At 45.5% G+C, this 27724-nt stretch overlaps 1 protein-coding gene across 3 annotated transcripts in view; it reads right to left on the bottom strand.

The window, feature by feature from the left end:
• Positions 1 to 27724, bottom strand: part of wdr91 (WD repeat domain 91) — a 44517-nt gene extending 16793 nt beyond the window's left edge. For 2 of the 3 annotated variants that reach the window (XM_045214631.1, XM_041872385.1), the window contains exons 1-10: positions 27655 to 27724; positions 26578 to 26712; positions 23632 to 23811; positions 23044 to 23251; positions 19557 to 19639; positions 19043 to 19149; positions 13985 to 14156; positions 9709 to 9867; positions 3163 to 3374; positions 1314 to 1464 (exon numbers count right to left, since the gene is read on the bottom strand). In XM_045214631.1, the coding sequence (XP_045070566.1) occupies positions 1314 to 1464; positions 3163 to 3374; positions 9709 to 9867; positions 13985 to 14156; positions 19043 to 19149; positions 19557 to 19639; positions 23044 to 23251; positions 23632 to 23811; positions 26578 to 26700 (1395 nt within the window). In that variant the 5' untranslated portion in view covers positions 26701 to 26712; positions 27655 to 27724. The remainder of the gene's footprint in view (positions 1 to 1313; positions 1465 to 3162; positions 3375 to 9708; positions 9868 to 13984; positions 14157 to 19042; positions 19150 to 19556; positions 19640 to 23043; positions 23252 to 23631; positions 23812 to 26577; positions 26713 to 27654) is intronic. The other variant, XM_045214632.1, reaches the window with a different exon arrangement.

Genomic DNA, 27724 nt, shown 5'->3' with positions numbered 1-27724 from the left:
GAGGTCATACCAGTCTGTCAGGCTTGGTGGCCCACGCCAGAGAGAGCAGAGGTTTAGGGTTAGAGAAGCTGTGTTGAGGTCAGGGCTCGAATTTCCCGGTGGCATCGACGGCCACGTACGGCCGTAATGCCCCCTATAAATATCTGTGCCTTGCGGCCAAAGTGGCTGAACATAGTAATTATACATTATTTTATCCCGTCTGCCAATCGCCCTGCTCCGAAGCACCTCTCACTCACACGGCTTTCTCAGATATCTCAATTCTTATTAGCCATAGCCCGTCACGTGATCGGGTCCTTCTCACAGGCATTGCAGCTCCGAAGTAGGCTACTAGTGAAGACAGACACATCGGGGATGCAACGGCGCCAGTCCTTGTCTTTCTGTGCGATAAATAAATATTCCAAAAAGACTCTGGGACAGGTGTGGGGCAATAGATCCCAAATTAAATCCACTGTACATAAAAAAAAAAAATATATATATATATACATTTTAAAAGCAATGAGGCTGATGTAACAGATCAGAACGTTTAGCTTAAAATGTTGATAAACTATTAGGCTATTTCTTCACATTATAAGCGCAAATCTTCCAAAATGCGGGAAAACACAGTTCTCTAAAGCGCTCCGCATGGGTTGTTAAGATTGTGTGTCTTTGGCTGCCGGACAACGAAAGGAAGTTGAGAACATGAGAGCAATACTGGTTTCAATGGCATATAAGGAAGTGTTTATAAAAGAATCCCCTTAATATTCCTATGTTTTCGGAAGGCGGTACGATACATCCAGGTTTTAAACAATTACGTTTCTGGTTAAAAAGTTTCAAAATGTTGACTGCCTCCGTTCAGATGGCAATGTTGCAGTGCATCACAGGCACTGGCCTTTCTCACCTATATGAACTAACAGCACACCTCAAGTATGACAGAATCAAGCCTTTAGACGTTAATATTATCCGACCTACATTATATTTTTGTTAAACATGACTGCCGTTTAGCCTATAAATACATGTAATTAAAAAGTCTCATTAAAGTGTGGCTATATTTTCTGGCGCCTCCCTCCTGTCAGCAGCGGTCTGGACATGACCGACTACAGCCAATACCATTGGCTATCACCTGCACTTCAACATGTAGGGTCATTATTTATGTACGTTTACATACACTTATGTTTCTCTTTACAGAATAACTGTTTTTGGTTTTCAAATCAATTTAATGTGCTATTTTGGTTATGGACTTGGTGCCCTGGCAGATTGGGCACCTCTTGAAGGCCAAATGGCCTTGCCCCTAAAAATCACATAATTCCAGGCCTGGTTGAGGTCAGAGGTCATACCAGTCTGTCAGGCTTGGTGGCCCACTCCAGGGACAGCAGAGGGGACTTGGACATGATGGTGGCCTTGGTCTGCATGATGGGGTTGAAGGACCACACCTTGATGACCCCGTCCACGTCCAAACTGGCTACTCTCCTCCCTGAGCAGTCCACCCTGGGACCGGAGACAGGGGGACACAGTGAATACACATGACGGACCTGGACCTCATTAATAACCCTTTCACACTATTGAACAGGGGGACACAGTGAATACACATGACGGACCTGGACCTCATTAATAACCCTTTCACACTATTGAACAGGGGGACACAGTGAATACACATGACGGACCTGGACCTCATTAATACCCTTTTCACACTATTGAACAGGGGGACACAGTGAAGATACATGACGGAGCTGGACCTCATTAATACCCTTTTCACACTATTGAACAGGGGGACACAGTGAATACACATGACGGACCTGGACCTCATTAATACCCTTTTCACACTATTGAACAGGGGGACACAGTGAATATACATGACGGACCTGGACCTCATTAATACCCTTTTCACACTATTGAACAGGGGGGGACAGTGAATACACATGACGGAGCTGGACCTCATTAATACCCTTTTCACACTATTGAACAGGGGGACACAGTGAATATACATGACGGACCTGGACCTCATTAATACCCCTTTCACACTATTGAACAGGGGGACACAGTGAATATACATGACGGACCTGGACCTCATTAATACCCTTTTTCACACTATTGAACAGGGGGGACAGTGAATACACATGACGGAGCTGGACCTCATTAATACCCCTTTTCACACTATTGAACAGGGGGACACAGTGAATATACATGACGGACCTGGACCTCATTAATACCCCTTTCACACTATTGAACAGGGGGACACAGTGAATATACATGACGGACCTGGACCTCATTAATACCCCTTTCACACTATTGAACAGGGGGACACAGTGAATATACATGACGGACCTGGACCTCATTAATACCCTTTTCACACTATTGAACAGGGGGGGACAGTGAATACACATGACGGAGCTGGACCTCATTAATACCCTTTTCACACTATTGAACAGGGGGACACAGTGAATATACATGACGGACCTGGACCTCATTAATACCCTTTTCACACTATTGAACAGGGGGACACAGTGAATACACATGACGGAGCTGGACCTCATTAATACCCTTTTCACACTATTGAACCATACTGTGTCGTGTCTTTTATTTGACCAGGTCAGTTTACTGACAACACATTCTCATTTACAGCAACGACCTGGGGAACAGTTACAGGGATGAATGAGCCAATTGGAAGCTGGGGATGATTAGGTGGCCATGATGGGAGGAGGGCCAGATTGGGAACTTAGCCAGGGCACCGGGGGTTAACACCCCTTCTCTCACGATAAGTGTCATGGGATCTTTAGTGACCACAGAGAGTCAGGACACCCGCTTACACCCGTCCCATCCGAAAGACGGCGCCCCCTCCACAGGGCAATGTCCCCAATAACTGCCCTGGCTGGGGCAGTGCCTCCTACTGGCCCTCCAACACACACTTCCAGCTCGGATATTTTATTTCCAGCATGGTTCCATGGTCAGGCCAGTACAGCTCTGCTACTATGGTAGACGCGTCACCAGGTCAGAGCAGTAAGGACACCAGGGTATAAGACACTGGAAAGTGTCTGCTTATACAGTATGTGACGGTGATTAGCATGTCTGATTACCTAAGAGCTACTGTAGCAGATCAATAACAAACCCGTGTTCATCAGGAGTTCCACTCCACTAGATGCTGACTGTAACAGGTGTTCAATGTAACGTTAAAAGGCGCTGTCCTACCTGCAGTGCATGATTGACGAGTGATGCTCGCCGTACTCTTCCTGACTGAGCTTGATGAAGGGTTGTCCCTCCCCCAGCCCCCCTGTGCCCCTCGGTCCCTCCCCGCTGACCAGTGTCTGGCTGGGGGGAGGAGTGTCTGTCAGGTCACTGCTGGTGGTCCCGCCCTCAGGGTGGGGTTCTGGGTCCCCACTCTCCCCTCTCTTTTCAGGCATCTGAAAGAAGAGACAAGCCTCATTTAGCCTCGTTGATAATACCTCCCCCATACTGCCCATCATGCTCCACGCAGATGTCAGATCTTAATATGACCCATTTCGTCACAGGAGGAAACTAATCCTGCAGCAGGCGGATTTGAATGTCTATATAATATTTAGAATCGGCGCCAGGGGGCAGCTGGAAGCGGTGACTGTAGGCTACAATAACTTAGACTGCAGGTCCACTGGGCGTCAGTTCACTGGGCGTCAGTTCAAATAGCCTATGCAGGCTAAGTGCAGGCTACAGCTTGTCTCGTGTGAATTCTTATGTGGATTATAATAAATGTAGGGTGTATTTTTCATTAGGGAAAATCTGTTTTTTTTAGATCAATTGTTTTATTACAGTTCATTGGGAAAGTATTCAGACCCCTTGACTTGAACTTTCCACATTTCTTTTACGTTACAGCCTTATTGTAAAATTGATGAAATTAGTATTTTTCCCCTCATCAATCTACACACAATACCCCATAATGACAAAACAAAAACAGGTTTTTAGAAATGTAAGCAAATTAAATAAGTATTCACACCCTTTACTCAGTACCTTGTTGAAGTACTTTTGGCAGCGAATACAACCTTGATTCTTCTTGGGTATGACGCTACAAGCTTGGCACACCTGTATTTGGGGAGTTTCTCCCATTCTTCTCTGCAGATCTTCTCAAGCTCTGTCAGGTTGGATGGGGAGCGTCGCTGCACAGCTATTTTCAGGTCTCTCCAGAGATGTTAGATCGGGTTCAAGTCCAGGTTCTGGCTGGGCCACTCAAGGACATTCAGAGACTTGTCCAGAAGCCACTCCTGCATTGTGCTTAGGGTCATTGTCCTGTTGGAAGGTGAACTTTCGCCCCAGTCTGAGGTCCTGAGCGCTCTGGAGCAGGTTTTCATTAAGGATCTCTGTACTCTGCTCCGTTCATCTTTCCCTCGATCCTGACTAGTCTCCCAGTCCCTGCCACTGAAAAACATCCCTACAGCATGATGAAGCCACCACCATGCTTCACCGTAGGGATGGTACCAGGTTTCTTCCAGATGTGACGCTTGGCATTCAGGCCAAAGAGTTCAATCTTGGTTTCATCAGACCAGAGAATCTTGTTTCTCATGGTCTAAGAGCACTTTAGGTGCCTTTTGGCAAACTCCAAGCAGGGTGTCATGTGCCTTTTACTAAGGAGTGGCTTCCGCCAGGCCACTCTACCATAAAAGCCTGATTGGTGGAGTGCTGCAGAGATGGTTGTCCTTCTGGAAGGTTCTCCCATCTCCACAGAGGAACTCTGGAGCTCTGTCAGAGTGACCATCGGGTTCTTGGTAACCTACCTGACCAAGGCCCTTCTCCCCCGATTGCTCAGTTTGGCCGGGTGGCCAGCTCTAGGAAAGAGTCTTGGTGGTTCCTAACTTCTTGCATTTAAGAATGATGGAGGCCACTTTGTTCTTGGGGACCTTCAATGCTGCAGAAATGCCTCGACACAATCCTGTCTCGGAACTCAACGGACAATTCCTTCAACCTCAACTCGCTTGGTTTTTGCTCTGACATGCACTGTCAACTGTGGGACCTTATATAGACAGGTGTGTGCCTTTCCAAATCATGTCCAATCAATTGAATTGACCACAGGTGGACTCCAATCAAGTTGTAGAAACCTCTCAAGGGTGATCAATGGAAACAGGATGCACCTGAGCTCAATTTCGAGTTTCATAGCAAAGGGTCTGAATACTTATGTAAATAAGGTATTTCTGTTTTATATTTGTAATACATTTGCTAAAATGTCTAAAAACCTGTTTTCGCTTTGTCATTATGGGGTATTGTGTGTAGATTGATGAGGGAAACATTTTATTTAATAGATTTTAGAATAAGGCTGTAACTTAACAAAATGCGGAATAAGTGAAGGGGTCTGAATACTTTTCGAATGCACTGTATTCTGACTCTACACACACACACCTATTCACATACAATCATCATATACGCTGCTGCTACTCTGTTTATCATATATCCTGATGCCTAGTCACCTTTATACATATCTACCTCCATCACTCCAGTATCCCTACACACTGTAAATATGGTACTGGAACTGACTGATCCTGTATATACACTGAACAAAAATATAGAAGCAACATGTAAAGTGTTGGTCCGATGTTTCATGAGCTGAAATAAAATATCCCAGAAATGTTCCATAAGCACAAAAAGCTTATTTCTCTCAAATGTTGTGCACAAATTTGTTTACGTGCCTGTTAAAGAGCATTTCTCATTTGCCAAGATAATCCATCCACCTGACAGGTGTGGCATATCAAGAAGCTGATTAAACAGCATGATCATTACACAGGTACACATTGTGCTGGGGACAATAAAAGACCACTCTAAAATGTGCAGTTTTGTCACAACAACACAATGCCACAGATGTCTCAAGTTGAGGGAGCGTGCAATTGGCATGCTGACTGCAGGAATGTCCACCAGAGCTGTTGCCAGAGAATGTAATGTTCATTTCTCTACCATAAGCCGCCTCCAACGTCGTTTTTGAGAATTTGGCAGTATGTCCAACCAGCCTCACAACCGCAGACCACGTGCATGGCATCACGTGGGCTAGCGGTTTGCTGATGTCAACGTTGTGAACAGAGTGCCCCCTAGTGGCGGCAGGGTTATGGTATGGGCAGGCATAAGCTACAGACAACCAACACAACTGCATTTTATCAATGGCAATTTGAATGCACAGAGATCCCGTGATGTGATCCTGAGGCCCATTGTCGTGCCATTCATCTGCCACCATCACCTCGTGTTTCAGCATGATAATGGCCCCGTGTAGCTCAGTTGGTAGATAATTGGCGCTTGAAACGCCAGGGTTGTGGGTTCGATTCCCACGGGGGGCCAGTATGAAAAAAGTAATAATGTATGCACTCACTAACTGTAAAGTCGCTCTGGATAAGAGCGTCTGCTAAATGACTAAAATGTAAATGTAAATAATGCACGACCCCATGTCGTAAGGATCTGTACACTGTACACTGCCACTCTAAAATGTGCAGTTTTGTCACACAATGCCTCAAGTTTTGAGGGAGCGTGCAATTGGCATGCTGACTGCAGGAATGTCCACCAGAGCTGTTGCCAGAGAATTTAAAGTTTATTTCTCTACCAAATTTAGAGAATTTGGCAGTACGTTCAACCGGCCTCACAACCGCAGACCACGTGTATGGCGTCGTTTGGGCGAGCGGTTTGCTGATGTCAACGTTGTGAACAGAGTGCCCCATGGTGGCGGTGGGGTTATGGTATGGGCAGGCATAAGCTACGGACAATGAACACAATTGCATTTTATCAATGACAATTTGAATGCACAGAGATACCGTGACAAGATCCTGAGGCCCATTGTCGTGCCATTCATCCGCCGCCATCACCTCATGTTTCAGCATGATAATGTCGCAAGGATCTGTACACAATTCCTGGAAGCTGAAAATGTCCCAGTTCTTCCATGGTCTGCATACTCACCAGACATGTCACCCATTAAGCATGTTTGGGATGCTCTGGATTGACGTATACGACAGCGTGTTCCAGTTCCCGCCAATATCCAGCAACTTCGCACAGACAGCCATTGAAGAGGAGTGGGAAAACATTCCACAGGCCGCAATCAACAGCCTGACCAACTCTATGCGAAGGATATGTGTCGCACTGCATGAGGCAAAATGGTGGTCAATGACTGGTTTTCTGACCCATGCCGCTACCTCTTTTTTAAGGCATCTGTGACCAACAGATGCATATCTGTATTCCCGGCATAGTATGTGAGCGGAGCTGGAGCAAGGAGCGTGCCCAATTTGACTGGAGAGAGATTCCCAAAGGCTAGAGCATATCTCAGAGTTGCAAAGAAAAAGCCATATCTTAGACTGCCCATCTTAATCTTTTATTTTTATTGGCCAGTCTGAGATATGGCTTTTTCTTTGCAACTCTGCCTAGAAGGTCAGCATCCCGGAGTCGCCTCTTCACTGTTGACGTTGAGACTGGTGTTTTGCGTGTACTATTTAATGAAGCTGCCAGTTGAGGAACTGTGAGGCGTCTGTTTCTCAAACTAGACACGAATGTATTTGTCCTCTTCCTCAGTTGTGCACCGGGGCCTCCCACTCCTCTTTCTATTCTGGTTAGAGCCAGTTTGCGCTGTCCTGTGAAGGGAGTAGTACACAGCGTTGTACGAGATCTTCAGTTTCTTGGCAATTTCTCGCATGGAATAGCCTTCATTTCTCAGAACAAGAATAGACTGACGAGTTTCAGAAGAAGGTTATTTGTTTCTGGACATTTTGAGCCTGTAATCGAACCCACAATTGCTGATGCTCCAGATACTCAACTAGTCTCAAGAAGGCCAGTTTTATTGCTTCTTTAAATCAGCACAACAGTTTTCAGCTGTGCTAACATAATTGCAAAAGGCTTTTCTAATGATAAATTAGCCTTTTAAAATGATAAACTTGGATTAGCAAACACAACGTGCCATTGGAACACAGGACTGATGGTCGCTGATAATGGGCCTCTGTACGCCTATGTAGATATTCCATTAAAAATCAGCCGTTTCCAGCTACAATAGCCATTTACAACATTAACAATGTCTACACTGTATTTCTGATCAATTTGATGTTATTTTAATGGACCAAAAAACTACAACGGTAGTGTATATGGGCAATTTATAGACTATAATGATTTAATACAACAAAATGTTGTTTAAATGCTGAGCCCTTTATGTTCCTACCAGCCTATTGTGTCGCACTCGCTAATGTTTCACAATGTATTTCTGTGTAGGCTTTAGCCTTGAAATAATATCAATAATATAGCCTAAATAATTCATTTTCATTCCTTCTTAGACTCCCTGTCTGTCTCCTGACCTATTTAGAGTGTTTATATGCTGTTTAATATGACATGTAGCCTATTTGAAATGATGAGCGCTTCTTACATTCACCTTTTCATGTTTATTCAAATACTTTTCAGATACTTCAAAACCGAACGGTAGGTCCAGGTAGTCACAAAAATAGATGGGCGTTGGTTCAATTGTGATTTTAATGTGTCACGCTACACTACTCCTGCTCCCTCCCTCCGGCTCTCGACGCCGCCGGTCTACTAACCACCGGTCCTGGCAACCCGCATTGCACACACCTGGCAACCATCATTACGCACCCCTGGCAACCATCATTACGCACACCTGGCAACCATCCTTACGCACACCTGGCAACCATCATTACGCACACCTGGCAACCATCATTACGCACACCTGGCAACCATCATTAAGCACACCTGGCAACCATCATTACGCACACCTGGCAACCATCATTAAGCACACCTGCTCCCCATCGTTAAACACACCTGGACTCCATCACCCCCCTGGTTACGCTCCCTTCATATAGCCCTCAGTAGCCTCAGTAATCAGGCAGTATTGGTTCAGTTTTCACGTCCAGACGCTTCTCTTGTTTTGTAACTCTCCATGTTCGTTATTATTAAATGGACCATCTGCACCTGCTTCCTGACTCCCTGCGTCTACGTCCAAGTTCCAGATGTTCGCATCTTACATTCACCTTTTCATGTTTATTCAAATACTTTTCATTCAAATCCATATGGTTTGGTTTCAATACTTAAAACCAATTGGTAGGTCCAGGTAACGTATACACAAAAAATAGATGGGTGTTGGTTAAATTGTGATTTTAATGATTTTTTTAAATATATTTTTTTTGTGAGCTTTTAGCAGAGCGGCAGGAAAGGACAGCCTCTCCAAGAGCGATGAGCGGGATGTCGAACCGATCAACTCCGCTCACATGCTCTGATTCCCAGTCATTTGAAATCCCATCGACTAGAGCCTAATGAATTGATTTCAATTGATTGATTTCCTTACCTGAACTGTAACTCAGTAAAATCTTTGAAATTGTTGCGTTCATATTTTTGTTCAGTATAGTATGCTTACCTACTTTCTCCTGTTCTTATTTCTTATTTGTATTTGTCTTGTGTTTTTGTTCTACCTTGTTATTTTTAGTAATACATTGTTATTGATTACTGCTGTTGGGTTTAGAGCTTGTAAGAAAGGCATTTCACTGTACTGTGCATGTGACATTAAAACTTGAATCTTGAATGGCGTTGCCATGGCATTTCCATTGTTTTGGTCGATTGATCTCTTTACCAATTGATCTCTTTAGAATGTAATATGTAAATAGAACGTCATTATACTTCTACGGGGTATTCAAGGAGGGAAAGCATGTAAATGTAAAGCCAGTAACTTTGTTACAGAAAGTGGAATTTGCTAATTAAAATCCAAAACATGCCCACTAGGCAACATCCTTTCCTTAGTAATACAGGAGTTGAAACCTGAATTTGTGGCTTGGAGAACAACTCCTTCCTCTCCTTCTCGTGGTCCTGGTGTCGTCTCTGTCTGGGGTGGGAGTTGGGCCCGGCCTGCTGCTCGCTGGTTCCCCCAGCGCTATTCACCGGCCTGGGCTCCTTGGAGACCGGTAATGGGTCCTTGGCCTTCACAGAATAAGATACATGAAAGCGGTTTGTTTTCCAAAACACAGGGCGTTTTTTGATTATAGACTTCCCTATCATAAGTATTTACCCCCTCCTCCACATTTTATTGTGTTACAAAGTGGGATTAAAATTGCTTTTTTTGGGTCAACGATCTACACAAAATACTCTGTAATGATTAATGAAAAATAAACACTAATACTGTATACTGTACCTTGATTAGATAAGTATGATATACAGTGGGGGAAAAAAGTATTTAGTCAGCCACCAATTGTGCAAGTTCTCCCACTTAAAAAGATGAGAGAGGCCTGTAATTTTCATCATAGGTACACGTCAACTATGACAGACAAAATGAGAATTTTTTTCTCCAGAAAATCACATTGTAGGATTTTTAATGAATTTATTTGCAAATTATGGTGGAAAATAAGTATTTGGTCAATAACAAAAGTTTCTCAATACTTTGTTATATACCCTTTGTTGGCAATGACACAGGTCAAACGTTTTCTGTAAGTCTTCACAAGGTTTTCACAAACTGTTGCTGGTATTTTGGCCCATTCCTCCATGCAGATCTCCTCTAGAGCAGTGATGTTTTGGGGCTGTTGCTGGGCAACACAGACTTTCAACTCCCTCCAAAGATTTTCTATGGGGTTGAGATCTGGAGACTGGCTAGGCCACTCCAGGACCTTGAAATGCTTCTTACGAAGCCACTCCTTCGTTGCCCGGGCGGTGTGTTTGGGATCATTGTCATGCTGAAAGACCCAGCCACGTTTCATCTTCAATGCCCTTGCTGATGGAAGGAGGTTTTCACTCAAAATCTCACGATACATGGCCCCATTCATTCTTTCCTTTACCCGGATCAGTCGTCCTGGTCCCTTTGCAGAAAAACAGCCCCAAAGCATGATGTTTCCACCCCCATGCTCCACAGTAGGTATGGTGTTCTTTGGATGCAACTCAGCATTCTTTGTCCTCCAAACACGACAAGTTGAGTTTTTACCAAAAAGTTATATTTTGGTTTCATCTGACCATATGACATTCTCCCAATCCTCTTCTGGATCATCCAAATGCACTTTAGCAAACTTCAGACGGGCCTGGACATGTACTGGCTTAAGCAGGGGGACACGTCTTGCACTGCAGGATTTGAGTCCCTGGCGGCATAGTGTGTTACTGATGGTAGGCTTTGTTACTTTGGTCCCAGCTCTCTGCAGGTCATTCACTAGGTCCCCCCGTGTTGTTCTGGGATTTTTGCTCACTGTTCTTGTGATCATTTTGACCCCACAGGGTGAGATCTTGCGTGGAGCCCCAGATCGAGGGAGATTATCAGTGGTCTTGTATGTCTTCCATTTCCTAATAATTGCTCCCACAGTTGATTTCTTCAAACCAAGCTGCTTACCTATTGCAGATTCAGTCTTCCCAGCCTGGTGCAGGTCTACAATTTTGTTTCTGGTGTCCTTTGACAGCTCTTTGGTCTTGGCCATAGTGGAGTTTGGAGTGTGACTGTTTGAGGTTGTGGACAGGTGTCTTTTATACTGATAACAAGTTCAAACAGGTGCCATTAATACAGGTAACGAGTGGGGGACAGAGGAGCCTCTTAAACAAGAAGTTACAGGTCTGTGAGAGCCAGAAATCTTGTTTGTTTGTAGGTGACCAAATACTTATTTTCCACCATAATTTGCAAATAAATTCATTAAAAATCCTACAATGTGATTTTCTGGATTTTTTTTTCTCAATTTGTCTGTCATAGTTGACGTGTACCTATGATGAAAATGACAGGCCTCTCTCATCTTTTTAAGTGGGAGAACTTGCACAATTGGTGGCTGACTAAATACTTTTTTTCCCCACTGTATGTATTCACCCCCTTGAGTCAATACATAGAAGCGCCTTTGGCAGTGATTACAGCTGTGAGTCTTCTTGGGCAAGTCTCTAAGAGCTTTTCACCTTGATTGTCCCAATATTTTCCCATTACTCTTCAAGCTCTGTCAAGGTGATGGGGATCATGGCAAGACAGCAATTTTCAAGTCTTGCCATAGATTTTCAAGACAATTTAAGTCAAAACTGTAACTCGGCCACTCAGGAACATTCACTGTCTTCTAGGTAAGTAACTCCAGTGTAGATTTGGCCTTGTGTTTTAGGTTATTGCCCTGCTGAAATATGAATTCCTCTCCCAGTGTCTGGTGGAAAGCAGACTGAAGCAGTACTCCCGAGTGGCGCAGTGGTCTAGAGATCCTGGTTCGAATCCAGGCTCTGTCGTAGCCGGTCGCGACCGGGAGACCCATGGGGCGGCGCACAATTCGTCCAGGGTAGGGGAGGTAATGGCCGGCAGGGATGTAGCTCAGTTGGTAGAGCATGGCGTTTGCAATGCCAGGGTTGTGGGTTCGTTTCCCGTGGGAAGTATGAAAAAAAAAAAAAAGTTGGCCCACTTAGGAAGCAACACTGATTGACAATACATTTCACATGCTGTTGTGCAAATGGAATAGACAACAGGTGGAAATTATAGGCAATTAGCAAGACACCCCCAATAAAGGACTGGTTTTGCAGGTGGTGACCACAGACCACTTCTCAGTTCCTATGCTTCCTGGCTGATGTTTTGGTCACTTTTGAATGCTGGCGGTGCTTTCACTCTAGTGGTAGCATGAGACGGAGTCTACAACCCACACAAGTGGCTCAGGTAGTGCAGCTCATCCAGGATGGCACATCAATGCGAGCTGTGGCAAGAAGGTTTGCTGTGTCTGTCAGCGTAGTGTCCAGAGCATGGAGGCGCTACCAGGAGACAGGCCAGTACATCAGGAGACGTGGAGGAGGCCGTAGGAGGGCAACAACCCAGCAGCAGGACCGCTACCTCCGCCTTTGTGCAAGGAGGAGCAGGAGGAGCACTGCCAGAGCCCTGCAAAATGACCTCCAGCAGGCCACAAATGTGCATGTGTCTGCTCAAACGGTCAGAAACAGACTCCATGAGGGTGGTATGAGGGCCCGACGTCCACAGGTGGGGGTTGTGTCTGGGTGCTTTAATATATAATCCACAGCATCATTATTAACTTGAACATGCTTAAAAAGATATTCAATGTCTGATTTGTTATTGATACCCATCTACCAATCACTGCCCTTCTTTATGAGGCTTTCGAAAAGCTCGCTGGTCTTAGTAGTTGAATCTGTGCTTGAAATTCAATACTTGACTAAGGGGCCTTAGAGATGTATGTATGGGGGATAGAGGAAGGGTTAGTGATTCAACAACCATGCAAACCCCTATTATTTCATACAGAGTCCATGTAACTTATTATGTGATTTGTTAAGCCAAATGTTACTCCTGAACTAATTTAGTCTTGCCTAAACAAAGGGGGTTGAATACTTACGCAACGACTATATTTTAGCAATACATTTTCTTATTAATTTGTATTTTGTGTAGATCAATGACCCAAAAAAAAAAATCACAATTAAATATATTTCAATCCCAATTTGTAACGCAACACAATGTGAAAAAAATCCAAGGGGGGTGAATACTTACAGTATGATACCCACTGTAAATACTTATGTTGTCAATAGGTTTTCTAGAAAAATGCTTACTGCTAATCATGAAATAAATGGTGAAAACTGCTAAATACTGGTATAAGTTTAAAGCCACTCGAGTAACAGTTATCTACATTTACATTTACATTTACATTATTTAGCAGACGCTCTTATCCAGAGCGACTTACAGTTAGTGCATACATTATTCTTTTTCTTTTTCATACTGGCCCCCCGTGGGAAACGAACCCACAACCCTGGCGTTGCAAACGCCATGCTCTACCAACTGAGCTACCTCCCTGCCGGCCATTCCCTCCCCTACCCTGGACGACGCTGGGCCAATTGTGCGCCGCCCCATTGGTCTCCCGGTTGCAGCCGGCTACAGCAGAGCCTGGATTCGAACCAGGATCTCTAGTGGCACAGCTAGCACTGCGATGCAGTGCCTTAGACCACTGCGCCACTCGGGAGGTATCTAACACAGTACTGCACACACAGTGAGTGGAAGGGATTTTCCACTGAAACTTTATCTAGCCCCCTTAAAACACATCCCTAAGGGTCTATAAATCCAGCGTCTCAGTCTAAATAGAAATGTCCTAATTTCCGGAGGAACATATGGTCTCACTTGATTGGCTGCGGGGTCCTTGCATCCCAGAGAGGCCTGTGTTGGTGAGGATCCAGGAAGTCCTCGAGGCGTCTTGCCAGGTACCCGTCTGGTCTGGGGCAGGAATGTAGCGAAGAAGTTCCTCGAAGGGGTGGTGGTGAGGGCGGGGTTATGCTGGCTCGTCACCAGGTCCCTGTGTGGAGATAGGACAGATGAATCATATGTGAATCAAACATGAATCAAGTGTGAATCAAACAGATCTCTGTGTGGAGGTATTAAAGGTGATGAAGACCTGAGTGGTCGAAAAGTTGTCACCAATAAGATTGATTCAACATTTTGAGATATCGGAAACCTCGGGCTGCTTTATAAAAGTAAATTTCCCTCCCAACACCATTCTTCGCTGATGCTGTGCGCAGGTCCACTCACTCACAACTGTAAAACTCAATTAACCCTCAGATACCACGTGATGTTGTGTGCCCAGTGAGTAAAACGAGGTCTATTTGGGAGACGAGCCAAGAATGTAGTGGAAGAAAATGAAATGCGTCATGAGAAAAAACCAAGACAGATACTAGATTCCTTATCTTGAAGACCTTTTGATTTAGTTTCAAAATGAGTCTCTTAAACTGGGGTTCTCGCTAAGTGGTGTGGAAGCTTTGCTGAGTGTTTCCTGCCTTTTGCAGGCCATTTGCTTTGTTAAATAGAACGTTACAGATCAAACTACAGACCAAGCCGTCAGACTAGCTGGAAATGTCCTCAGACCACTTTTGTGTTGTGATTCCTCTGCTACATCGTGTATTGTATTGTATTGTATTCTCAAACGCCAAACCCTGACTGTAGTCAACCCCATACCATTCACACCAAGGCCCTGACTGTAGTCAACCCCATACCATTCACACCAAGGCCCGTGTCAAACCCTGACTGTAGTCAACCCCATACCATTCACACCAAGGCCCGTGTCAAACCCTGACTGTAGTCAACCCCATACCATTCACACCAAGGCCCGTGTCAAACCCTGACTGTAGTCAACCCCATACCATTCACACCAAGGCCCGTGTCAAACCCTGACTGTAGTCAACCCCATACCATTCACACCAAGGCCCTGCAAACCCTGACTGTAGTCAACCCCATACCATTCACACCAAGGCCCTGACTGTAGTCAACCCCATACCATTCACACCAAGGCCCTGACTGTAGTCAACCCCATACCATTCACACCAAGGCCCTGACTGTAGTCAACCCCATACCATTCACACCAAGGCCCTGACTGTAGTCAACCCCATACCATTCACACCAAGGCCCTGACTGTAGTCAACCCCATACCATTCACACCAAGGCCCTGACTGTAGTCAACCCCATACCATTCACACCAAGGCCCTGACTGTAGTCAACCCCATACCATTCACACCAAGGCCCTGACTGTAGTCAACCCCATACCATTCACACCAAGGCCCTGACTGTAGTCAACCCCATACCATTCACACCAAGGCCCTGACTGTAGTCAACCCCATACCATTCACACCAAGGCCCTGACTGTAGTCAACCCCATACCATTCACACCAAGGCCCTGACTGTAGTCAACCCCATACCATTCACACCAAGGCCCTGACTGTAGTCAACCCCATACCATTCACACCAAGGCCCTGACTGTAGTCAACCCCATACCATTCACACCAAGGCCCTGACTGTAGTCAACCCCATACCATTCACACCAAGGCCCTGACTGTAGTCAACCCCATACCATTCACACCAAGGCCCTGACTGTAGTCAACCCCCATACCATTCACACCAAGGCCCTGACTGTAGTCAACCCCATACCATTCACACCAAGGCCCTGACTGTAGTCAACCCCCATACCATTCACACCAAGGCCCTGACTGTAGTCAACCCCATACCATTCACACCAAGGCCCTGACTGTAGTCAACCCCATACCATTCACACCAAGGCCCTGACTGTAGTCAACCCCATACCATTCACACCAAGGCCCTGACTGTAGTCAACCCCCATACCATTCACACCAAGGCCCTGACTGTAGTCAACCCCATACCATTCACACCAAGGCCCTGACTGTAGTCAACCCCATACCATTCACACCAAGGCCCTGACTGTAGTCAACCCCCATACCATTCACACCAAGGCCCTGACTGTAGTCAACCCCATACCATTCACACCAAGGCCCTGACTGTAGTCAACCCCATACCATTCACACCAAGGCCCTGACTGTAGTCAACCCCATACCATTCACACCAAGGCCCTGACTGTAGTCAACCCCATACCATTCACACCAAGGCCCTGACTGTAGTCAACCCCATACCATTCACACCAAGGCCCTGACTGTAGTCAACCCCATACCATTCACACCAAGGCCCTGACTGTAGTCAACCCCATACCATTCACACCAAGGCCCTGACTGTAGTCAACCCCATACCATTCACACCAAGGCCCTGACTGTAGTCAACCCCATACCATTCACACCAAGGCCCTGACTGTAGTCAACCCCATACCATTCACACCAAGGCCCTGACTGTAGTCAACCCCCATACCATTCACACCAAGGCCCTGACTGTAGTCAACCCCATACCATTCACACCAAGGCCCTGACTGTAGTCAACCCCATACCATTCACACCAAGGCCCTGACTGTAGTCAACCCCCATACCATTCACACCAAGGCCCTGACTGTAGTCAACCCCATACCATTCACACCAAGGCCCTGACTGTAGTCAACCCCATACCATTCACACCAAGGCCCTGACTGTAGTCAACCCCATACCATTCACACCAAGGCCCTGACTGTAGTCAACCCCATACCATTCACACCAAGGCCCTGACTGTAGTCAACCCCATACCATTCACACCAAGGCCCTGACTGTAGTCAACCCCATACCATTCACACCAAGGCCCTGACTGTAGTCAACCCCCATACCATTCACACCAAGGCCCTGACTGTAGTCAACCCCATACCATTCACACCAAGGCCCTGACTGTAGTCAACCCCATACCATTCACACCAAGGCCCTGACTGTAGTCAACCCCATACCATTCACACCAAGGCCCTGACTGTAGTCAACCCCATACCATTCACACCAAGGCCCTGACTGTAGTCAACCCCCATACCATTCACACCAAGGCCCTGACTGTAGTCAACCCCATACCATTCACACCAAGGCCCTGACTGTAGTCAACCCCATACCATTCACACCAAGGCCCTGACTGTAGTCAACCCCATACCATTCACACCAAGGCCCTGACTGTAGTCAACCCCATACCATTCACACCAAGGCCCTGACTGTAGTCAACCCCATACCATTCACACCAAGGCCCTGACTGTAGTCAACCCCATACCATTCACACCAAGGCCCTGACTGTAGTCAACCCCATACCATTCACACCAAGGCCCTGACTGTAGTCAACCCCATACCATTCACACCAAGGCCCTGACTGTAGTCAACCCCATACCATTCACACCAAGGCCCTGACTGTAGTCAACCCCATACCATTCACACCAAGGCCCTGACTGTAGTCAACCCCATACCATTCACACCAAGGCCCTGACTGTAGTCAACCCCATACCATTCACACCAAGGCCCTGACTGTAGTCAACCCCATACCATTCACACCAAGGCCCTGACTGTAGTCAACCCCCATACCATTCACACCAAGGCCCTGACTGTAGTCAACCCCATACCATTCACACCAAGGCCCTGACTGTAGTCAACCCCATACCATTCACACCAAGGCCCTGACTGTAGTCAACCCCATACCATTCACACCAAGGCCCTGACTGTAGTCAACCCCATACCATTCACACCAAGGCCCTGACTGTAGTCAACCCCATACCATTCACACCAAGGCCCTGACTGTAGTCAACCCCATACCATTCACACCAAGGCCCTGACTGTAGTCAACCCCATACCATTCACACCAAGGCCCTGACTGTAGTCAACCCCATACCATTCACACCAAGGCCCTGACTGTAGTCAACCCCATACCATTCACACCAAGGCCCTGACTGTAGTCAACCCCATACCATTCACACCAAGGCCCTGACTGTAGTCAACCCCATACCATTCACACCAAGGCCCTGACTGTAGTCAACCCCATACCATTCACACCAAGGCCCTGACTGTAGTCAACCCCATACCATTCACACCAAGGCCCTGACTGTAGTCAACCCCATACCATTCACACCAAGGCCCTGACTGTAGTCAACCCCATACCATTCACACCAAGGCCCTGACTGTAGTCAACCCCATACCATTCACACCAAGGCCCTGACTGTAGTCAACCCCATACCATTCACACCAAGGCCCTGACTGTAGTCAACCCCATACCATTCACACCAAGGCCCTGACTGTAGTCAACCCCATACCATTCACACCAAGGCCCTGACTGTAGTCAACCCCATACCATTCACACCAAGGCCCTGACTGTAGTCAACCCCATACCATTCACACCAAGGCCCTGACTGTAGTCAACCCCATACCATTCACACCAAGGCCCTGACTGTAGTCAACCCCATACCATTCACACCAAGGCCCTGACTGTAGTCAACCCCATACCATTCACACCAAGGCCCGTGTCCACAAAGCGTCTCTGCTGATCTAGGATCAGTTTTGCCTTTAAAAAAAAATATATATATATAATCTGTAGTAACAAGATGGGGGGGAACCCGATCGCACATCAGCACTTCTACTTGGAGACACTTTGTGAATACAGGCCCAGGGCTCCAGACATTTCAGCAGCCGCTGAGACCCTCAGGGATCGGAGCTTTGCATCCCTGCATAGAGCAAACAGACAGAACAACTGAAACTAATCATGGTGAAAAACAACAATTCAGGGTGAATTGTTTATTTATCGTCCTTATCCATATGTAAAACACGTTAACACATTAAAACAGTTTAATAAATATTATTTTAACAATAAGTTAGTTAAATAGTACATCTACAGTATCGTACGAAGAGGAGAAAATACTAAACAAATAACTATAATCACACAATTATTAGTAAAACGTTCACTAAACCCCCCCCCCGCCCCCTCAAACCCAAAGGGGGTCAATCCAATCTCAAAGTTAGTCCTCACAGCTCAGTGTCTCCGAGGCGGTCCATGTTTTGTACGTAGGGGGGGAGTTTGTGATGCATCATCTCTTCCTGCTTCTTTAGTTTAGCCTCCCCCTGCAGGGAAAATAGCTGGAGGCAGGATGGGAAGGGAGAGAGAGAAGAGAGCGAGGGGGGGGCGGGGGGGGCAGAGATTGGAAGAGAGAGAGAGAGAGGGGGGGGCAGAGATTGGAAGAGAGAGAGAGAGAGACAGAGAGAGAGAGGAGAGAGAGCTTTAGCAGCCATCCTTAGGCCTTTTGAGGGGAGCAGTATATGCTAGCGCCACAGGTTTGAAACGGAGAGACTTAACAAGTGATTACTTAAATAACCAGTATGGAAGTAACTATCAAACTCCAAAACACGTTGGTGTGCGTATACCTCGCCGGGCATTACAGGAAGTAATCAAATGTTGGAGTGTCTCGGTTTCAAACTTCTCTGGTATTTAGCACAAACTTGCTCGCAAGGATATGGCACTTTTTTTTTTAGATGAGAAGACATACCACATGTCTGAACTGTTCGTTCTCCTCCTGTAGACCAGTGGTCCTCTGGACTTCAGCGTCAAAGCTCAAGAGCACAGGCTGGGGTGGTTAGCTGTCAAGGAACAAACTACTCAAAGCTCGTATGTACAGTTTGTTTCCATTTAAATGGAAATTGTTTAGTTGCCATTTACTTTACTTTCTTGTTTTGAAACGATTCCATTTTCCTATTTACTAGATCTGGCATTCTGTTAACACAACCTGGGGTGATGCAGATGCAGCATGACATCTGCCAAGTCAAGCAAAAACAGTGTGAGTGAATGTGAGTCAATTATTAACCAGATATTAACCTGATGGTTTGCCTCTGAGAGTATGTGTCATAGTGTGTCTGTGGTCATAGTGTGTCTGTGGTCATAGTGTGTCTGTAGTCATAGTGTGTCTGTAGTCATAGTGTGTCTGTAGTCATAGTGTGTCCGTAGTCATAGTGTGTCCGTAGTCATAGTGTGTCTGTGGTCATAGTGTGTCTGTAGTCATAGTGTGTCTGTAGTCATAGTGTGTCTGTAGTCATAGTGTGTCTGTGGTCATAGTGTGTCTGTAGTCATAGTGTGTCCGTAGTCATAGTGTGTCCGTAGTCATAGTGTGTCTGTAGTCATAGTGTGTCTGTAGTCATAGTGTGTCTGTAGTCATAGTGTGTCTGTAGTCATAGTGTGTCTGTGGTCATAGTGTGTCTGTAGTCATAGTGTGTCTGTAGTCATAGTGTGTCTGTAGTCATGGTGTCTGTGGTCATAGTGTGTCTGTAGTCATAGTGTGTCTGTAGTCATAGTGTCTGTGGTCATAGTGTGTCTGTAGTCATAGTGTGTCTGTAGTCATAGTGTGTCTGTAGTCATAGTGTCTGTAGTCATAGTGTGTCTGTAGTCATAGTGTGTCTGTAGTCATAGTGTGTCTGTAGTCATAGTGTGTCCGTAGTCATAGTGTGTCCGTAGTCATAGTGTGTCTGTGGTCATAGTGTGTCTGTAGTCATAGTGTGTCTGTAGTCATAGTGTGTCTGTGGTCATAGTGTGTCTGTGGTCATAGTGTGTCTGTAGTCATAGTGTGTCTGTAGTCATAGTGTGTCTGTAGTCATAGTGTGTCTGTAGTCATAGTGTGTCTGTGGTCATAGTGTGTCTGTAGTCATAGTGTCTGTAGTCATAGTGTGTCTGTGGTCATAGTGTGTCTGTGGTCATAGTGTGTCTGTGGTCATAGTGTGTCTGTGGTCATAGTGTGTCTGTAGTCATAGTGTCTGTAGTCATAGTGTGTCTGTGGTCATAGTGTGTCTGTAGTCATAGTGTGTCTGTGGTCATAGTGTGTCTGTGGTCATAGTGTGTCTGTAGTCATAGTGTGTCTGTGGTCATAGTGTGTCTGTAGTCATAGTGTGTCTGTGGTCATAGTGTGTCTGTAGTCAGTGTCTGTAGTCATAGTGTGTCTGTGGTCATAGTGTGTCTGTGGTCATAGTGTGTCTGTAGTCATAGTGTGTCTGTCATAGTGTGTCTGTGGTCATAGTGTGTCTGTAGTCATAGTGTCTGTAGTCATAGTGTGTCTGTGGTCATAGTGTGTCTGTAGTCATAGTGTGTCTGTGGTCATAGTGTGTCTGTGGTCATAGTGTGTATGTAGTCATAGTGTCTGTAGTCATAGTGTGTCTGTGGTCATAGTGTGTCTGTGGTCATAGTGTGTCTGTAGTCATAGTGTGTCTGTGGTCATAGTGTGTCTGTGGTCATAGTGTGTCTGTAGTCATAGTGTGTCTGTGGTCATAGTGTGTCTGTGGTCATAGTGTGTCTGTAGTCATAGTGTGTCTGTGGTCATAGTGTGTCTGTGGTCATAGTGTGTCTGTGGTCATAGTGTGTCTGTGGTCATAGTGTGTCTGTAGTCATAGTGTGTCTGTGGTCATAGTGTGTCTGTAGTCATAGTGTGTCTGTAGTCATAGTGTGTCTGTGGTCATAGTGTGTCTGTGGTCATAGTGTGTCTGTAGTCATAGTGTGTCTGTAGTCATAGTGTGTCTGTGGTCATAGTGTGTCTGTAGTCATAGTGTGTCTGTAGTCATAGTGTGTCTGTAGTCATAGTGTGTCTGTAGTCATGGTGTCTGTGGTCATAGTGTGTCTGTAGTCATAGTGTGTCTGTAGTCATAGTGTGTCTGTAGTCATAGTGTGTCTGTAGTCATAGTGTGTCTGTAGTCATATTGTCTGTAGTCATAGTGTGTCTGTAGTCATAGTGTGTCTGTGGTCATAGTGTGTCTGTAGTCATAGTGTGTCTGTAGTCATAGTGTGTCTGTAGTCATATTGTCTGTAGTCATAGTGTGTCTGTAGTCATAGTGTGTCTGTGGTCATAGTGTGTCTGTAGTCACAGTGTATGTAGTCATAGTGTGTCTGTAGTCATAGTGTGTCTGTGGTCATATTGTGTCTGTAGTCATAGTGTGTCTGTAGTCATAGTGTGTCTGTAGTCATAGTGTGTCTGTGGTCATAGTGTGTCTGTGGTCATAGTGTGTCTGTGGTCATAGTGTGTCTGTAGTCATAGTGTCTGTAGTCATAGTGTGTCTGTGGTCATAGTGTGTCTGTAGTCATAGTGTGTCTGTGGTCATAGTGTGTCTGTGGTCATAGTGTGTCTGTGGTCATAGTGTGTCTGTAGTCATAGTGTCTGTAGTCATAGTGTGTCTGTGGTCATAGTGTGTCTGTAGTCATAGTGTGTCTGTGGTCATAGTGTGTCTGTAGTCATAGTGTGTCTGTGGTCATAGTGTGTCTGTAGTCATAGTGTCTGTAGTCATAGTGTGTCTGTGGTCATAGTGTGTCTGTGGTCATAGTGTGTCTGTGGTCATAGTGTGTCTGTAGTCATAGTGTGTCTGTAGTCATAGTGTGTCTGTAGTCATAGTGTGTCTGTGGTCATAGTGTGTCTGTGGTCATAGTGCGTCTGTAGTCATAGTGCGTCTGTGGTCATAGTGTGTCTGTGGTCATAGTGTGTCTGTGGTCATAGTGTGTCTGTGGTCATAGTGTGTCTGTAGTCATAGTGTGCCTGTAGTCATAGTGTGTCTGTGGTCATAGTGTGTCTGTAGTCATAGTGTGTCTGTGGTCATAGTGTGTCTGTAGTCATAGCGTGTCTGTGGTCATAGCGTGTCCGTGGTCATAGCGTGTCCGTAGTCATAGTGTGTCTGTAGTCATAGTGTGTCTGTAGTCATAGTGTGTCTGTAGTCATAGTGTGTCTGTAGTCATAGTGTGTCTGTGGTCATAGTGTGTCTGTGGTCATAGTGTGTCCGTAGTCATAGCGTGTCTGTAGTCATAGCGTGTCTGTAGTCATAGTGTGTCCGTAGTCATAGTGTGTCTGTAGTCATAGTGTGTCTGTAGCCATAGTGTGTCTGTAGTCATAGTGTCTGTAGTCATAGTGTCTGTAGTCATAGTGTGTCTGTAGTCATAGTGTGTCTGTAGTCATAGTGTGTCTGTGGTCATAGTGTGTCAGTACTGTAGTCTTGCCCAGAACAAAAGGATATGCATGCACTGGAACAGCACAGAGAGGAAGTTGTGCAGTGAGACCAGGAAGGTGTCAGACCACTGACGGGAGAAGTATGGCGAGAAGACGGGATTCTGCTCGGGGGCGGGGATAAACGGCAGGATGAACCAATCACGCCACTCCGACTGGCCCTGCAGATCCTGAGCCTGACGCTGGAAAAACTCCTGGGTCTTCTCTAGGTTCTTTAACTGGAAGGAGAGAGCGAGAGAGGGAGGGGGGTGGGGAGGGATGGATGGAGGGAGAGAAGGAGGGACAGGGGAGAGAGGAGGGAGGGATGGATGAAGAGAGGGAGGAGGGATGAGGAGAGAGGGAAAGGCCATGCTGTATATCAATAATCAGTCAACAACATTGGGCTATCCACACATAATGGAAGAAGAAGAAGAAGAAGAAGAAGAAGAAGAAGAAGAAGAAGAAGAAGAAGAAGAAGAAGAAGAAGAAGAAGAAGAAGAAGAAGAAGAAGAAGAAGAAGAAGAAGAAGAAGAAGAAGAAGAAGAAGAAGAAGAAGAAGAAGAAGAAGAAGAAGAAGAAGAAGAAGAAGAAGAAGAAGAAGAAGAAGAAGAAGATTCACCTGTACAGTGTAAACAACGTAGTATCTGAAGAGACTGGTCCGTAGCTTGGAGACTGTGGGTCTGTAGACGTCTTCTAGCCTACAGAACAGTCTCCGGTCCAGATAGCCCCAGTAGTCCTTCAGGCCATTCAGGTCAAAGCTATGGATGAACAGCTGAAGCTGATCAATGATCTTATCCACCTGAAAATATATAGTCCAGAGGTACAATAAACCTTAATATCATGAAGTGAAACGGAACAGGTTTCATATAATGTAAAAGTTTACCCTGGGATAAAAATACAGAGCAAAATGTTTTGACAAGTACCTCATAAATACAGTTGAAGTCGGAAGTTTACATACACTTAGGTTGGAGTCATTAAAACTCATTTTTCAACCAATCCACACATTTCTTGTTAACAAACTATAGTTTTGGAAATTCGGTTAGGACATCTACTTTGTGCATGACACAAGTAATTTTTCCAACAATTGTTTACAGACAGATTATTTCACTTATAATTCACTGTATGACAATTCCAGTGGGTTTAAACAGCTTGGAAAATTCCAGAAAATGATGTCATGGCTTTAGAAGCTTCTGATAGGCTAATTGACATCAGTTGAGTCAATTGGAGGTGTACCTGTGGATGTATTTCAAGGCCTACCTTCAAACTCAGTGCCTCTTTGCTTGACATCATGGGAAAATCAAAGGAAATCAGCCAAGACCTCAGAAAACAAATGGTAGACCTCCACAAGTCTGGTTCATCCTTCTGAGCAATTTCCAAATGCCTGAAGGTACCACATTCATCTGTACAAACAATAGTACGCAAGTATAAACACCATGGGACCACACAGCCGTCATACCGCTCAGGAAGGAGATGCGTTCTGTGTCCTAGAGATGAACGTAATTTGGTGCTAAAAGTGCAAATCAATCCCAGAACAACAGCAAAGGACCTTGTGAAGATGCTGGAGGAAACAGGTACAAAAGTATCTATATCCACAGTAAAACGAGTCCTATATCGACATAACCTGAAAGGCCGCTCAGCAAGGAAGAAGCCACTGCTCCAAAACCGCCATAAAAAAAGCCAGACTACGGTTTGCAACTGCACATGGGGACAAAGATCTTACTTTTTGGAGAAATGTCCTCTGGTCTGATGAAACAAAAATAGTACTGTTTGGTCATAATGACCATCGTTATGTTTGGAGGAAAAAGGGGTAGGCTTGCATGCCGAAGAACACCATCTCAACCGTGAAGCACGGGGGTGGCAGCATCATGCTGTGGGGGTGCTTTGCTGCAGGAGGGACTGGTGCACTTCACAAAATAGATGGCATCATGAGGAAGGAAAATGATGTGGATATATTGAAGCAACATCTCAAGACATCAGTCAGGAAGTTAAAAGCTTGGTCGCAAATTGGTCTTCCAAATGGACAACGACCCCAAGCATACTTCCAAAGTTGTCCCAAAATGGCTTAAGGACAACAAAGTGGAGGTATTGGAGTGGCCATCACAAAGCCCTGACCTCAATCGTGTAGAAAATCTGTGGGCAGAACTGAAAAAGCGTGTGCGAGCAAGGAGGCCTACAAACTTCAATCAGTTAAACCAGCTCTGTCAGGAGGAATGGGCCAAAATTCACCAGAATTGTGATACAGTGAATTATAAGTGAAATAATCTGTCTGTAAACAATTGTTGGAAAGATTACTTGTGTCATGCACAAAGTAGATGTCCTAACCGAATTGCCAAAACTATAGTTTGTTAACAAGAAATTAGTGGAGTGGTTGAAAAACAAGTTTTAATGACTCCAGCCTAAGTGTATGTAAACTTCCGACTTCAACTGTATATACCAGTGGAGACATCTGAAGGGAGGACGGCTCATAATAATGGCTAGAATGGAGTCATTGGTATGGCGTCAAACACATCAAACACGTGGTTTCCATGAGGTTGATACCATTCCATTGACTCCATTCCAGACATTATTATGAGCCAGTCCTCCCCTCAGCAGCCTCCACTGGTATATACATATACACTACATGACCAAAAGTATGTGGACGCCGGCTCTTCGAACATCTCATTCCAAAATCATGGGCATTAATATGGAGTTGGTCCCTCCTTTGCTGCTATAACAGCCTCCACTCTTCTGGGAAGGCTTTCCACTAGATGTTGGAACATTGCTGCGGGGACTTGCTTCCATTCAGCCACAATAGCATTAGTGAGGTCGGGCACTTATGTTGGGCGATGGTGCCAGATGGTGAAGCGTGCTTCATCACTCCAGAGAACACGTTTCCACTGCTCCAGAGTCCAATGGTGGCGAGCTTTACACCACTCCAGCCGACGCTTGGCATTGCTCATGGTGATCTTAGGCTTGTGTGCAGCTGCTTGGCCATGGAAACCCATTTCATGAAGCTCCCAACGAACAGTTTGGAACTCGGTAGTGAGTGTTGCAACCGTGGACAGACGATTTGTACACGCTAGGCGCTTCAGCGGTCCAGTCCTGTGAGCTTGTGTGGCCTATCACTTCGCGGCTGAGCCGTTGTTGCTCCTAGACGTTTCCACTTCGCAATCACTGCACTTACAGTTGATCGGGGGCAGCTCTACCAGGGCAGACATTATGAAGGTGCAACGTTCAAAGTCACTGAGCTCTTCAGTAAGGCCATTCTACTGCCAGTGTTTGTCTATGGAGATTGCATGGCGGTGTGCTCGATTTTATACACCTGTCAGCAACGGGTGTGGCTGAAAATAGCCAAATCCACTAATTTGAAGGGGTGTCCACATACTTTTGTATATACAGTGTACATACAAAGATCTAACTTCTCACCTGTCTACATCGGTCAGAGTGACAAGGCTATAAGCTACTGCTATAGCCTGGTCCCACATCTGTTTGTGCTGTCTTGCCAACGATGGGACCAAGCTACGGCTGTTGTGCTTTGCAATACCTGGATGGTTAAATGACTTCAAATACACTGTTTCATACATACTCTGAATCCTTTCTCCTTGTCTGCTTTTATATCAGAGTCTAGGTGCTTCAGTGTGCTGGTGAAACCGCGATATATCAAGTATTCTCGGACATGTTCATCCGTCCTTTCGACAGCTGACCCCATCTTTCTCTCCCCCTGTCGGACCACCATGACACAAAAGGGTGATTGGGTTATAATATATAAACGACTTACGCCTCGATCACACCGACATTGCTTTTTTGGTACACCAGAAGTACATTAATTTCCAATGGAACGCTGCGTTTGCTTCGTTGCAAACATATCCAGAAGATGCTGCGTACCATTTTGCGCAATTACGCCTTGTCATTGCGCAAAATGGTACGCAGCATCATCTAGATATGTGTGCAACAAAAGTTCGACATTCACCTTCTGCTACCATTTCTGTCAAGCCGTCGACGCATACAGTTTGACGCATACGTTCGATAAATCCAACGTATGCGCCACACAGAACGCAATGCTGCAAGGCAAACGCGGCGTTCCATGGGAAATGACTGTACTTCTGGTGTACCAAAACGCAAAGACACGGTCGGTGTTCAAAGCAGTCATGCGTGCATGCATTCTTTTTAACGTATGAGTGGTCCCTGGAATCGAACCCACCATCCTGGAGTTGCAATGCTCTACCAAGTGACCCATACACAAAAATGTATGCACGCATGACTGTAAGTCGCTTTGGATAAAAGCGTCTGCTAAATGGCATATTATTATTGTTATTATTAAGTGAGCAACAGAGGACCACTCATGTGTAAGTAAAGTAATAAACATTGAAGCAAACAGACAGGCTATAACTGCATGCTAACTATTCATGTACACATAAATCAACATACAACCGTTCACATTTTCAAATTGCATAGCTAGAGGAGGTTGCTTTTCTGCCTGGACAGGCAGCATTGCATGAGCCCATCGCTAGCTAAACAAGAGTAGCTAGTTTGGTTAGACGAGTGGTGATTTTTCAACAACAAATACGATGAGGTTTAGTGTAATTTACTCTTTTATGAGTAACTCTCTTGGTAATAGTGAGATCAACATTTTATAAACACTGTATTTAGTGGCAAAACTTACCAAAGTGAAAGCGCTGGCTGAAATATTTCCTGTTTTCTTTTTCTCGAGGCTATCATGTGATCGAATTCGT

Source organism: Coregonus clupeaformis, unplaced genomic scaffold (assembly GCF_020615455.1).
Source record: "Coregonus clupeaformis isolate EN_2021a unplaced genomic scaffold, ASM2061545v1 scaf0289, whole genome shotgun sequence".
NCBI classification, from domain to species: domain Eukaryota; kingdom Metazoa; phylum Chordata; class Actinopteri; order Salmoniformes; family Salmonidae; genus Coregonus; species Coregonus clupeaformis.
This window is presented reverse-complemented; position numbering and strand designations above follow the sequence as displayed.